The sequence below is a fragment of the Eptatretus burgeri genome, chromosome 17, assembly GCF_056783735.1.
Source record: "Eptatretus burgeri isolate ZD-2024b chromosome 17, Ebu_testis_v1, whole genome shotgun sequence".
NCBI classification, from domain to species: domain Eukaryota; kingdom Metazoa; phylum Chordata; class Myxini; order Myxiniformes; family Myxinidae; genus Eptatretus; species Eptatretus burgeri.
The window spans coordinates 1,613,401-1,628,428 of NC_140977.1; the positions used below are offsets into that span (position 1 = coordinate 1,613,401).

General features: G+C 52.2%; 2 protein-coding genes across 7 annotated transcripts in view; one reads left to right on the forward strand and one right to left on the reverse strand.

The window, feature by feature from the left end:
• Positions 1-37: 37 nt before the first annotated feature.
• On the reverse strand, positions 38-5,191 carry LOC147009078 (uncharacterized). The gene has a single exon (XM_085862853.1). The coding sequence runs from the start codon at positions 4,666-4,668 to the stop codon at positions 3,667-3,669; it is 1,002 nt and encodes a 333-aa protein (XP_085718979.1). The 5' UTR covers positions 4,669-5,191; the 3' UTR covers positions 38-3,666.
• Positions 5,192-14,774: 9,583 nt separating this feature from the next.
• Positions 14,775-15,028, forward strand: part of LOC147009079 (uncharacterized) — a 143,714-nt gene continuing 143,460 nt past the window's right edge. For 5 of the 6 annotated variants that reach the window (XM_085862706.1, XM_085862708.1, XM_085862707.1 and 2 more), the window contains exon 1: positions 14,852-14,973. The gene's annotated coding sequence lies outside the window, so the exon portion shown is untranslated. Of the gene's footprint in view, positions 14,974-15,028 lie in introns of all 6 variants that reach the window. The other variant, XM_085862698.1, reaches the window with a different exon arrangement.

Sequence of the window (15,028 nt, forward strand, 5' to 3'; positions counted from 1 at the left end):
TGATCAAAGACAACGTGTGAAAATGTTCAATGGATTTTATTAAACATCACAAATGGGGCCGAGGTAACATTATCAAATTAAATTATTCGTTTGTGGAACAATGAATGAAAACAAAGCAACCGGTAATCTGAGTTAACAAGTTACTAAATGGCAGCTTGTACCCTAAAGGCAGGCCTACTTCTTATGGTAATGAAGGGACATTCAAACATCTGGTACGTCTGATCGCAACTACTAGTACATAATTATTCTGCACATTCGTCACAGATGAAATTATCCCCCGCTCTTCCATAAACCACCGCACTTGTATTATGGAACCATGTGGAACAAAGCGGTCATTGGATCCAGGACTCTGAATCCTGGTTGTCGTCGTCCCAGTAGTTTCCGTCACACAGACCACATACATAACATTGCTCTGGTCATCCCTATCGATTTCAACTCTTCCCCGTGGTCTGGTCACACACAACTTCTTCTTTCTCGCTTTCTTCAGCTTCTTATTCTTCGTCGACGGGTTTAGAAGTGGCACGGGAAGGGCTGGCGTTGGGAGCCACTTCGTTGTTCGAAAAACCCGGATCTGAAATACTACACCGTCGTTTTTGCTCAATCGTAAGAGGTTTTAAATGAACAAGAGTCGATAGGTATAAGAGTAGATTTTCTAATTGGGTGTGCCGACAGCCAGGAAGGTGCAAAATTAAGTAACATGCCTTACCGACGGATGGCAGTGTGACTGTTGCACAATGTAGCGGAGTCACTAACCTGGTGTGGCATTCTGCAACTCAGGAGGTAAGGTGGGGGTTACATGGTCAGGTAGCGTGATCAGGCCGAAAGGTCCAACGTCCACAATTGATGTGCAGTGATATTTGTGCCCGTGGCACAATAAGGGGTTAATATTGTTGCAGGACCGGGCGTCGGCTGCGAGCATGACCGCTATGTGGGGCAGTAGGGAATGGAGGTAAAATCGTGTGCATGAAAAAGCATGAAATATGATCGACACGTGGGGGTCGACTCCACCGAACACCCGGAATCGAGATTGTACCCTTCGGAAAACTCCGAGGGTACGGGTCCCTTAGCGGACCGTGAATCGTCAATAATTCTATCACGTGGTACAGGGTTATTTGCCAAACTTCAAAATACCTAGACCCACGTGGCGAGCTACCTAGTATTCACACCCTTGATGGCACTCGTACGGGAAGAGCCGTTTGCGCGCTCGACCCGAGTGGACGGTCACCGAGCTTCCGTCGGTCGCAAATGCACACCACTACGGCAACGACGGCCTTCTTTACTTTTCCCAACACGCACCCTGTTAAACCAATCGAAGAACCATAAAAACGAGCTGATACATTTACACATGGGTTTATTTATAATGGGGGGAAGGGCGGAGCACACAAGGGCAGAGTTATCACGACTAATAGAGAATGCAAATTTACACACAAGCACTTAAACAATTCCAACTTAAAGACGGGCCCACAGACAGACGCACACCCAAAATAAACGGACCCAAAATGGTCTTTATTATCCCTTCAGCTCGGAGGAAGTCGAGCTGAGGGACGAGAAAGTGGCTGGTTACCTGGCCGCGAACGCGCGGCTCGTCGTCCACACCTTCCCGGAGCACCAGTTGGCAAGAACGGACCAAGGGCAGCTGACGCAGACCATGCCACCGATGAGATGAGCCGGGAACCAGAGCACGCCAGCCCACGCCAGCGACGACATGAGCGCAGAGACCAGAGCACGCCAACGACGAGATGAGCCGGGAACCAGAGCACGCACTCGTGAAGACGGGGTGCAGATCCTTTTTCTACCTGTTCGAGCAGATCCACCCAATTATTTGCTCTCCGTTCCTTTGTCCCCTTTTCGGCATGGTTCGCTCATCGTGGCCCGCTCTCATTGGGTGGGACATGACGCATTCCCTTATTTGGTGCGCAGCCAAGCGAACCGGTTTATGACCATATTTGGGAATGTAATTCCATCCCCGAACAAATTCCGCACACACCCGCATACCAGCGAGCGCATGGAGAATGCCGGGAGCAGAGGGTTGTCGTTGTTGCAGTTGTAGATGTAAAAATCCTAACTATCAAAATAACTCCGCAGCGCATGTAAATTTAATTACCCATTAAACAAGGGACGGGACCCGAACAAGAAACACATACTTACCGATATAACTGTTCTATAGGACCTGCATGTTTGGTGCTCATGGCTTCCAGATTCTTAACAATATATGTGTGACACATCTCAATGCTCAGCACAACTCCCCAGCATCCTATCCGTACCACCACATTACATTGTTTCTATTGCTACAAAGTTTCCTCTGTGTATTCTTTGTCATTATATATTTTTCCCAAAGCAGTGCAGAGTTTGTGATTCCGTCACATTTTCGTGATTCTGTCAAGCTCGCCAGCTGTGACTGGGGCTAAAATGACAAAAGTCTGAATTTCCGGCGATAAAGCATGCAAATGTACGATTGTCTATTTAGTATTTGATTAGCCTGCCTTGAATATCACGAAGCGAGAAAGAAATAACAGAAATCGTGACGGAATCACAAAATCACACAAAAGCGATAGTTCAAATGTATCGCCCAGTTGCACAAGCTTGGTCTCAACTATCATATGAATTAAACACCCATCTCAAACATAAACATGTGCAGCTACTTTTCCTGAACATATCGATATGTAATATGTTTATTTACCTCTCGGAATAATGACAACACGTCTCCATATTTGACACGGGAAAATAGTCGAAATTCGCACGTGGCGAAATCTTCATGCTCATTGCTACATATCATGTAGCACGATGACGCATGTCTTAGGCCCGCAAAAGACCGCTTGTACAGGCCCGCAGAAATGAAATTTGTTTGCTTGGATTGGCCAAAAAGAGGAATTTTAACATACATTGGATGTTAATGTTTATCAAAAATGAAAATAAGAGAGAATCCGAGCTATTTTTAATTTTTATTGTTTGGTTGACGTTTACATGGAATTAATTATATATAAATATATATATTTTTACATTTACATTTTTACATATACATTACATCGTTTCAACAATGAAAGGGACAGTTTCATCGATAGCCATCACAACGGAGTTGGCGATGTCTTGCTTGAGAAGTTTGAAAGCTTCAACAGCAGCTAATGATAGAGGGAAGCTTTCACACTCTACTCGGGGACGAATCTTTTCAGAAAAGTTTGCAATCCACTGTGAGTAATGCGCAAACATTCCCATTGCCCGACGCAACGAGGGCATATCGTGTGGGGGTGGAAGCTCCTGAAGTGGTCGAAGGCGCTCAGGATCTGGTTTAATTGTTCCATCTTCAATTGTGTCGCCGAGGAGCGCGACAGATTTTGAAGAGAATACGCATTTGTCATTGTTAAATGTCAGATTATACTTCTTAACGGCGTTGAAAAAATTATTGAGATTTTCATCATGTTCTGCCTGGTTCCTTCCACACGCCGTAACATTGTCCACGTAAGCAAAGGTATTCTCGAGATTTTCCTCCAAGATAACTTTGTCGATTATCCGCTGGAAGCTTGTGACGCCATAAGTAACGCCAAATGGAATCCAGCGGAACTGATATAGTTTTTGACAGGCTTCGAACGCTGTAAATGGTTTGTCTTCTTCTGTTATGGGAATTTGATGAAAGGCACTGCGCAAATCGATTGTACTCGATATCCGATATTAAGGTACATTTCCTACCATTTCATCTATTTGCGGTAATGGGTAGGCATCGAGTAGAGTGAAACGGTTAATTGTTTGTGAGTAACCGATGACCATCCGCTTTCTATGATTATGGTTGGTTGTAACTAATACTTGGGCACGCCATGGAGACTCGCTAGGTTCAATGATTCCTTCATCAAGAAGCCTCTTGGTTTCGGATTCAATAAACTTGGTATCTGCGCTGGTATATCGCCGTGACTTCACGGCTATTGGCTTGCAATCGGGAGTTAGGTTGGCGAACAACGAAGGTGGAGAAACAGTGGCAAGTCCGCAAACTTTTAGAGATGGCTTGGCTCCACCAAAGGGAATCTCAACACTCGAATGCTGTTTCAAGAAATCGTGACCCAGGATGAGGTCAGCGCATAGGTCCTGGAGAACTAACAGCCGAACATCACCGTAGGTATGTTCTGATAAGATCAGCTCAACATTGCAATATCCCTGAACATTTGAGTAGAGGGAAGTGGAGGCCATGGAAACTTTACTGTTGGCAGGGAAGAGCTTCCACTTGTGGGTTTGTACCAAATTTTCGCTCACCAAGCTTTCGGAGCTTCCAGTGTCGATCAATGCTGCGACTGAGTGCCCATTGATCTGCACTTTCATAACAGCTTCAGCTAGGCAATCCGGCGAAGCGACAGAGAGTATTGCAAGAGTGGAGATAGCTGCCGAGGTTAGTTTCAAGGAAGCGGACATGCACACTTTAGAGAAGTGGCCTTTCTTTCCACAGCCGTTGCATGCAGTATCTCTTGCAGGGCATTTTCTATGAGGATGCCTATCATATCCGCAGAAGAAACACTTAGTATTCACGGCAGCAAAAGTGGCCGTCGTAGTGGTGTTTTGCTCCACAGATGGATTCGCTGCCGCTATTGTTTCCAGAGCTTCTTGAGATGATTCTCGGATCTCCACAACAGCAGCATTAACAGGAGGGACAGGGCACCCATAGGAGTCGGAATGTTTCTGGGCCATCTCGAAAGCGCGAGCTTGGTCGAAAGCTGTTTGAAGGACCAAAGGGGGTGATTTCCGATCTCGGCTCAGCCCATGGGGGTGATTTCTGACTCCGGCTCCACCCAAGGGGTGATTTCCGACCTCGGCTCAGCCCACGGGGGTGATTTCCGACTCCGGCTCCACCCAAGGGGCGATTTCTGACCTCGGCTCAGCCAAAGGGGGTGATTTCCGACCTCGGCTCAGCCCACAGGGGTGATTTCCGACTCCGGCTCCACCCAAGGGGCGATTTCTGACCTCGGCTCAGCCAAAGGGGGTGATTTCCGACCTCGGCTCAGCCCACAGGGGTGATTTCCGACTCCGGCTCCACCCAAGGGGTGATTTCCGACCTCGGCTCAGCCAAAGGGGGTGATTTCCGACCTCATCTCCTTCTATCTCAGCACTTTAATTACACAAGGCAATGTATGTAAAACAGCCAGTACAGTCGGTAACGGGGTTTGAATCGTGTTAATAAAATCATTCTCAGGACCATTAATTACAAACAGACTTTTCATCCAAATTCTTTGAAATACACAAACATGTAACACCCCCCCCCCCGCCCCACCCCAATACACCAGGGTCGGGTCCCATTTATTATCCCGCCCCCCGGAGGGAGGGAGCGGGATATTGTAATCGTCCAGATTGCTTGTTTGTCTGTTAGCAACTTTACGGCAAAACGGCTATAGCAAACACTATCAAATTTAATCCACAGGTGGGCAATGAACCTCGGATGACCCCATTAACTTTTGGGTCCAATTGGATCAAAGGTCAAGGTCAAGGTCACGAAAAGGTCAAAATCGTTTTTCGCTCATAACTTCGTCAAAATGATCTGATTTACTTCAAACTAAGCTTATAGTTTACCTTATTCTATTTGTCACTTATAATCTAAATAAGAACAGAGTTCAATTTGTTCGACCACTTTATTAGCGTGGAACGACAATAATCAAACAAGTATTGAACAGGTTGAAACACCCACAACATCCCTGGCTCCGGCTCAGGCTGTGCATGCGCACTGGCACAGGGGACCGTCGATATGTAGAAGTACCGTAAAGTACAATGTTCTCTATCTCCCTCCGAGTCTTTATTATGTTAATAGATAAAGGCTGAGAAAATATTAAGTTTAATGAATGAACAAAAGTTTATATCGCCCATCGTGTGACTATTCCATGGAGTAGTCCTTGTGCCAGGCAGGCACGCTGGTCGCTCTGGTGGATCGGCGTTGACCTATTGCTGGTGCTGGTGGTGTCACATCGGGCCCCAGTGGGGATGGGGCTCTCGGGGTTTCAGGGGCCGATGGTGGTGTCTGAAGGATCGCGCGCTTCGGTGTGCCTCGTCCTGGTGCTGCTGGCATGTCTGAAACGGGTGTCATCTTGCGCCGGGGTGTGCATACTGACGTCAGTGCCGGCGTGGGCCTCGTTGGCGTCGCAGATGTCACGGGTTCGCTGTCGAGGTCAGGCAGTTGCGGTGTTACAACGGGTGCAGGTACAGTGATGCGGGTTGCTAGATCATCATAGATAGACCGGGGTGGCAGCTGGTCATTGCGAACTGGGCTAAACTTGCGCAGGAATTTCCTGTTCCGAAGTGTGACTCTGCCCGAGCCGTCGATCTTGATCACGTATTGGTCGTGTTGGCGTACCTCCACGATACTGCCTGTCTTGTCCCATTTTTTTGGGTGGAATCCTGTCTGGTTCTGTACGCGGACTAGGTCCCCTACAGCAAGTGGCGGAAGGCGTTTGGTGTGTTCTGCCAAGGTGTCGGCTGTGCGGATATGACGTTTGCGGAGGGCCTCCTCCCTCGCTTTCAGGGTCTCATGCCAAGTGTCGTGCGGTCTGTACTTCCCGGGGATAATTGGGATGAAATCGCGTATCGGGCAGCCGAAGACACACATTGCCGGGGAAATCTTCGTGTCAGGGTCAGGCGTGTTACGATATTGTAGTATCGCTCTCTGCACAGCGTCAGTGTCAAGTTCTCCCTGCGGGCTGGTGTTGTCCGTGATAAGTCGTTTCATTGTCTTAACTCCAATCTCCGCGCGACAGTTGCTGTGAGGGAAGGCCACCGATGACAAGCGGTGGTGTACGCCCCATCTGTGCAGGAATGACCTGGTCTCGGTGGAGGTGAACTCCGGTCCCCCATCCGACGCGAGCTCTTCTGGTGTCCCGTACGTCACGAAGGCGCGACGTAAGTGGTTTATGAGTCCGGCGGCGCCACCCGTCGACTTTGAGATGATCGGCCAGTTCGAGTATCTGTCCACCGTCACAAGGTAGTGTGCACCCCTGTGTGCAAAGAAGTCCGAGCACACTGCCTGAAAGGGGTAAACGACCGGAATAGGTGGAGTTGGTGGCGCTCCAGGCTGTGATGGTGCCATCCGGTGGCAGTGTTCGCAGTTTTTCCGAGTGGCGCTGATGTCGGCCGACATGCCTGGCCAGAATACAGAGGATTCTGCGCGGGCGGTCATCATTGATACGCCCTGGTGGGCAGCGTGTAGGGCGCTAAGCACATCGCCGCGGAGTGAGGGTGGTATGACTACTCGGTCCTTGTATAAGATCACTCCATCTGTCGATGTAATGTTCTCGCGGTACTGGTGATAGTCGCGAATTGTCTCTGGCATCTCGATTTTTGAGTCGGGGATGCCGTTCATTGTCATTCCCTCCAATATGTGCATATCGCCATCGCTGCTGGTGGCTTCCCTGACGCGATCCAATGTTACTGATCGCAATGATTCGAGGCCCGCGGCACACCATGCCAGGTTGTCCTCCTCGACGTCGTCGTCATACTCCGGCTCAGTTTGGCGTAGGAGGGACAGGACGTCGGTGTGCGTGCTTGGTTGGAGGTGGGTCGCTATGGTGGCATTGTCATCTGGAAGGTTCATGAGTGGAGGTCGCGTGGTGCCAACCGGCCTGCGCGACATGGCATCTGCCGCCTTGTTCTTCATGCCCGGGATATGTATGATGCGGAAGCGAAAACGCAGGGTCTTCTCCTTGAGGTTCCTGAGGCGGGGGTTGGGTATGTCGTCAAGTGCTCTGTCCGAAAGGAGTTTCAGCAGTGGTTTGTGGTCTACCGCAACGATCAGGTTCTCGCAGCCCAGTACGAAGTAGCGCGCCTTGTCCAAGGCGTCCGCGACTGCGAGAGCCTCGCCCTCAATGGGCACGCATCTGGATTCTGCCGCGTGTGTAAATCTGCTGCCGACCAGGGTTATTTTCCATCCATCAGTGCAGCAGAATGGTCTAACTGGCACGCATCGGCAGTGCTTTTGAAGCAACCAGAATCCGATTCCCTCCTTCGACCAGTCCGTGGCGATGCATGTTGGCTTAGTTTTGTCAAATATACGGACACCGTGTTCGATTTCTTGTACGATCACGTCTTTCGACTCGCGGAATATGTCCTCTAACTCCATGGACTACTGGAAGCGTTCTCCACTTTTCAGGAGCTTCCGGAATGGCTGCATTCGTTCGGCCATACTAAAGGCGTATGCCACCTGGTTGACAAGCCCGAACCACGATCTGACGTTGGTGATGTTACGCGGTTGTGGGAAATCGTGGATTGCTTCCAGGTAGCGGCTGCACGGTCGCACGTCGGTCATGGTGATGGTGAAGCCCGCAAAGTCCACCGTGGGTGCGCTGAAGACAAACTTCTCCGGGTTGAGGATGATTCCATTCCGGCCGCATATATCCAGCCATTGGACCGCCTGGAAGTAGCTCCCCTCAATCGTGTCTGACCATAGGAGCGTGTCATCTACGCACTTGGTCTTGTTACCAATGTCCGCGACGATCTCATCGTATCGTCGTGAGTAACCGTCCCCCGATGCCATATACCCTTGTGGGGCAGATAGGTACCGGTAGCGCCCCCATGGAGTGATGAAGGTCGTCTTGTGGCGGTCGTCCTCGTGTAGGCGGACGCTATGGTAACCGTTCCATGCGTCGAATACTGTCTTGCGCTTCCCGTTAGGTACGCGTCTCGCCTGGTGGAACGGGGATTGGGTGTGGTGGGTCTCGCGGAACGCATGCTTGTTCAAGGCCTGAAAGTCGACGGTGCGTCACGGCTTGCCATTCTTTTTCGCGCAAATTACCATGCGGTGACACCATGTCACCGGCGTGCCGACGGGTACTTCCTCCAACACGCCGAGCCGAACGTCCTGGTCGAGGCCTGCTTTTACCTCATCTTGCCAATGTATGGCCACGGAGATGGGAGTGTGATGGGCAACCGGTGTTGAGTTCTCACTGAGCATAAGACGTAGTGGCGGGCCGGTCATTCTCGGTAGTGGCTGGTGTGGGCACGTGTTGAATGTGCTCTGAGCATACATCCTGAGTAAATGTGACTGTAGTGCCTCTCTGTTGGCCTCGGTCGCTGGCATGGGGAGTGCGGTCGGCTTGGTCGGCGGCTCCGCGCGTCGCGGGCAGTCGCACAATTCCGAGGTCGTCAGATTCACCTCTCCGAGTGTCGGGAATCTGTCCGAGATCATTCCCAGGTCCATGCAGGCCGCGCGGGAGAGGCAGATGCGGTCTGAAGAGTCCGTCACGTACGCGATTTGGCGCGTCTCCAATCTCCGAGCGTCGTCACTGTTACCGGCGAATCTGACTACCACGGCTCCGAGGATACGAATTCCTCTGTTGTTTGCGGCCTTCATGGTCATGGATACAGGTATGAGGTCCTCGGTACTCAGGCCCATTTGTTGGACGACTTTAATGCCGATCAGGCAGCTCTGGCACCCTGTGTCTGCCATAGCGGGTAGGGTTACCGCGCGGGTGTGTTTCAGGAGGTTAAAACCCAGCGCTTTGTAATCCTCGCGCTTGTTGGTGAGAGTGAGGTTGACGTATGGCTGCGGGTCGGATATGCGTTTCATCCACTTATCGCACATATCATCGTACAGGTGGTGAGCGAGGGGAAGTGTGCGCATTTCGTCCTCTGTGCTGGCCATGGTGACCGTGCATAGCTCGACAAAGGCTGCCGTCTGCTCGTCGTACATCCTGTCGGTCTCCTTAGATGGGGGTCTTGCCGATCGGTCGCCCAGGCACGCCTTGTCGAGGTGATTCTGGCGGTCACACTTCCGGCACTTTTTACCGTATCCGGGGCACTCGGCGCATCTGGCGCGCCATTGAGGCGTTTTGCCGTGGCCCACCTCGCCACAGTAGATGCATACTCCTTCGGGCTTGGCCTTCCGTTTTTCCGGCCTGGCTCCTACTCTGGCGCGGACGTCCTGTCGCTTTCCCCGCCGATACGAACTACTGATCGCGTCCGTGCTCTGAGTGTCAAGCAGGCGCGATGCCGAGCGTTTTCCAGACTCTTTGGCCTCGATATACTCTATCATGTCCTTTAATGGCATGTCCTGGTTCTTCTCACCGAGTAGGTCAAGTTGTATTGCTTGGTCCGCGATGCCACGGGCAACCACGTTGCGCAATATCTCTTTGGTGAAGTCGTTGACCTGATCGCACCCCGCCTTGGTGCACTTCATTTCATACTTGCACGTGTCCGCCTGCCCCTTGATGCGGGCGTGGAACGACCGGACGGGCTCCTCGTGTCCCTGCCGCATGTTAGACAGGGCCACCCGAGCTACCATCTTGTTCTCCGTCCGGACGGCGAGCGCCTTCATGGTGGCGAGGACGTCTTCTTTATCGCTGCCCACGAGGCTCCTACCCGCCACGCGAGTGAGGTCCTTTCTCAGCTCCTCCTCACAGCACTCCAGTAGCTGCGCGACTATGTCGGGTCCGACAAGCTTAGTACCTGTTTTGTATTCGCCCCAGCGGGTTATGAAGTACGACCAGGCCTCGCCCGTTCCGGCCAGTGCTATGGAGGGACGCTTGAGTTTCTCCATCTTGGCATTCGAGCTCGACGCCCTGGGGGCGGCGACGTGCACAGTGGCGTGTATACTCAACATGGCGGCCACCACTGCCGCCTCTGCGTGTGTAGCCATATAGTCACAACCCTCGATCGGCCACTCTGCTTCCACCGGCGCCATAGGAACAGCTATTCTGGAGTAAACGTTCTATTTTCGGTGATGCACACGTGTGTACAGTGTCCTGGGGGCGAAGATTGGGTACAGAACCCGAGAAATCCAAACTCACTGTCGACGTTCTCGTGGTCCGTTTTCACCCAGTCGCGTCCTCCTCAGCACCGACGATCTTTACTCGACTGCATCAAGTTGTTTGATTATAAATAAGAACAGAGTTCAATTTGTTCGACCACTTTATTAGCGTGGAACGACAATAATCAAACAAGTATTGAACAGGTTGAAACACCCACAACATCCCTGGCTCCGGGTCAGGCTGCGCATGCGCACTGGCACAGGGGACCGTCGATATGTAGAAGTACCGTGAAGTACAATGTTCTCTATAATCCGACAAATTCATATAGTGAAAAATGCAGAATTTGTGAAGATCGGTAGTGTCCGAAGTTTTGGGGGTCATGGTCATAGGTCAAAATTGTGGTGTAGTCATGCCCACGGGGAGGGGCATGATGATGATGCATGATGGGCGTGATGGTGGAGGAGTGGCTGTGGGGTTCGGCGAGGGATATGAGGTGTGCACGCCGTCTGAGGTGTCGTAGTAATGCTGGAGTCGGCCGGCTCGTGAGTGTACCGCGTACGGAATAAAGGAGAGCCGCGGGCACAGTACGCCCGCGCTCGCACTCGTGCAACACAGCCCGGCTCGACTGTTCCTCCGCTTCGTGTCTGCCTGCTAAGTATCTCCCAGTACAGTACAGTACAGTGGCGACGAGGATCGGCGGATCGGCGTGTGTAAGGGCGGTTCCAAGCTACGGAACCAAGTGTCTCACGGAACATGGCGGAAGGTCGCGGCACGGCACACAGACGTGTACCCGTGTTCGGGGGAGATGAGTTCGAGTTGTTTTCTGAACAGTTGGGTTGCTACTTTCGGGCAAATGATGTAGAGGATGAAGAGAAACGCAAGGCGATCTTGCTCGCCTCGCTATCAACGGAGCACTACCGCCTGCTGAGTGATTTGGTGGCTCCAAATAGACCCAGTGATGATATGCTATCCTTTCAGGACATCGTGACGAAAATGAAGACCCACTTGGCGCCGGAGAAATCGTTACATCTCGCGCGGTTCCAGTTCGATCATCTCGCTAAGGGTGGCGAGGAGCGCGTTGCGGACTTCGTGGCACGAGTGAAGCATTCGGCTGTGCCTTGCAAATTCACGGCAGAGGAGCGTCCAACAAGGCTCAGAGATCGTTTTATTTCTGGTCTGCGAGACGCAAAGATGGTAGCGGCTATCCTGCGATTGACCGACATCACATTCGACTCGGCGGTCGTGACTGCTTCGTCTGTCGAACAGACGCTCACGGATGTCCGTGCCATTGCTGGCCAGGATGCAATGAGTAGCTCCAGCTGGAGTATGGCAGCTAATCCCGAAGTCAATGCGGTAATCGCACAAGTGCCGCGAGTCACGCAGCCCGGAGTCCGAGCGGTGGCTCAAGTGCCGCAGGTCGCACACGCGCCTGGCGGTGCGGGACGAGGGGCACCGCAGCACGATCGCACCGGGAGCGAAGGGGCACCGCAGCACAGTCGCACCGGGAGCGAGGGGGCACCGCAGCACGGTCGCGCCTGGAGCGAGGGGGCACCGCAGCACGGTCGCGCCTGGAGCGAAGGGACTTTCCGCGGCTGCTGGGGGTGTGGGGGTCCGCACCTGCGACAAATGTGCCCGTATAAGAACACCGTGTGTTTGCATTGTCACAAGGTGGGACATTTGAAGCGTGTGTGTCGGATGGCGGGAGCCTCCGTTGGGGTCTTGGGTGACGAGGTGCGAGAGGACCCCAGTGACCTGGAGATCGGCCTGCAACCGGGGCCTGACAATGCCGGCGAACCAGAGCGGGAGATGCAACCACGGTTGAGTCTGTTTTCCGTTGGTTCGGAGATAACGACGCCTTTCACGGTTGAAGTCGAAGTGAATGGCCAACCTACTGTGTTTTGCGTGGATACCGGGGCTGCGGTGTCGGTCATGGGTGAGCGGGCGGCTCGTGGTCTTCGCGGTATTCGCCTGGTCAAGGCGGCCTTGTCGTTATACACGTACACCGGTGAAGCGGTTGCACCGCTTGCGAGGGCCGACGTCTCAGTGCGCTACCGAGATCGACGCGCCCGGCTCTCGGTGTTCGTTGTACGAGGGGAGGGGCCCCCCTGTTGGGTCGAGACTGGCTTGCGCACCTCGGACTGGGTCTCCGGTTCGTACCTCCAGATGTGCCGGTACTCTTCGAGGCCTTCATCGAGTACCGAGGGCGAGGCTCTGGCGGGCGGTGAGAGCCGTATCAGCTCTCGCGATGAGTTCCCGCGCTGTGGCAAGGTTCGAGAGGCAATGCGCATCGGTGTGGTTCAGGCAGGTTCAACAGGTGGCGGTGGGCCCGTGGCGTTAAGGGAGTCGCGGTCGCAGCATCGAGTCGACAACCAAGGAGCGGACTCGTGATGCGGGTTGTGGGTTGTTGTTCATGGCATATGTGTTTTTCCTTGCTCTAGTGATGCAGTTTAACGTTGTTGAAATAAATGCCAGCAGTTCTCATGTAAAAGTGGATGTGGCGGAGATCAGTCAATGGGAGTTGGATTATGGTCAATGTGATGTGGGGGCGAATAAAGAAGGTTTGTTAGCCTCCAGTTGCTCCAGGCCGCAGGTAATTACTTTGTCATGTGCTGGGATTTTATCAAAAAAGCGCGCTGTACGGAAAAATGAATTTACGATGCTTCGAATGTTATTCGTAATGATTTATAACGAGCCTATGATTGCAGTGTGGTTTAGGTGGAGTTGCTCCCGTCTAGCGGCCATGTGGGTCTCGGAGATCGACTCGGCACCAAGACTGGTGCCCTGGTCTGCGTTACCTCCACCTCTGATTGCGAGCACAACTCGCTGTGTTCGCTCAAGGCCGTTGGGACGGGCGTTGGCGTCTCGACTGATTGTGGTGCGTGAGTTGTTTTGGCGCATTAAATACATGCAGCCAGCAGCGCTGTTCAGCGCCCCCGGCCAAGGTCTAGGGCTGGCGCCACAGCTTCCAGATAGCGGGCTGCCGGCCTCGGGATGTTTATCTACGTCGGGTCTGCCTGGGGGGAGTGGGCCGGAGGCGTTTGATGGGGCCGGAGGAGGTGAGCTCGAGAGGTCGTTACGACCTTGGCCAGGGTCATGTCAGTATGGGCCACCTGGGGGGGGGGGCGTTTTTGCTGCATAATGCCGCTGTGCTTCTCATTTTGCTGCTTCATATCGGTAACGCGGTCAGACCTGACCTTTGCTGCTCCACTCGCTCGCATCGACACATTATATGATGTGGTGTGCTATTATACTTTGTTATTTTCATTTTATTTCCATGATTATTATACGAAATCCTTCGTGTTCTGCATGCTTCTTATAATACTGATCATTTAATAATCATACTTTTAGGAGGGAGGAGTGTGGTGTAGTCATGCCCACGGGGAGGGGCATGATGATGATGCATGATGGGCGTGATGGTGGAGGAGTGGCCGTGGGGTTCGGCGAGGGATATGAGGTGTGCACGCCGTCTGAGGCGTCGTAGTAATACTGGAGTCGGCCGGCTCGTGAGTGTACCGCGTACGGAATAAAGGGGAGCCGCGGGCACAGTACGCCCTGGCTCGCACTCGTGCAACACAGCCCGGCTCGACTGTTCCTCCGTTTCGTGTCTGCCTGCTAAGTATCTCCCAGTACAGTACAGTACAAAAATTACAAAATGGGCGGGATTTGTTGTGCCTGGCACCATTTGTTTGAATTTATTTCGATTTTATTTGGATTTGGCACCAGGCTCTTCCACCTCACTCCCCATTTATTGATCCTCCTTTCCCTCCTGATATCGAACTCTGGAGCCGCTGCGAACACAATGAATAATTCGTTTGTGGAAGTTATCACAAGAGGATGTGGGGAAACTGAAAACGACGTCCCCGACAGTGTTCGAGTTTCACGAGAACATTGTTCCCACATGGAGACCGACATCTTGTTGAGTAAACCGATCCTAATCCGTTCCGTTCTGTTTGATCGCTTTTTATCGAACAAGCCGCTCGCCGACCGGACACGGAGATGGTTTCAGTTTCCATGGTGATTTCAGATCACGTGATTTTCGGGGCGAATCTGTAGTCTTTAAATCGTCGATAATATCGTGTGGAGAAGGAACGTCACACGTGGTTCATTTTTACCGGAATACGTGGTGTGGATTCGTGTGTCATCATTTACTGTACGTCCACAGTACGACACTCTACCTTACAGGACCGTGCTTTTTACAAACTACTTTACGTTACCGTGCTTTCCGACACTCTACCTTACAGTACCGTGCTTTCCTACACTCTACTTTACGGTACCGTGCTTTACCACATTCGAACTTACAGTACCATGCTTCAATACACTCTGCC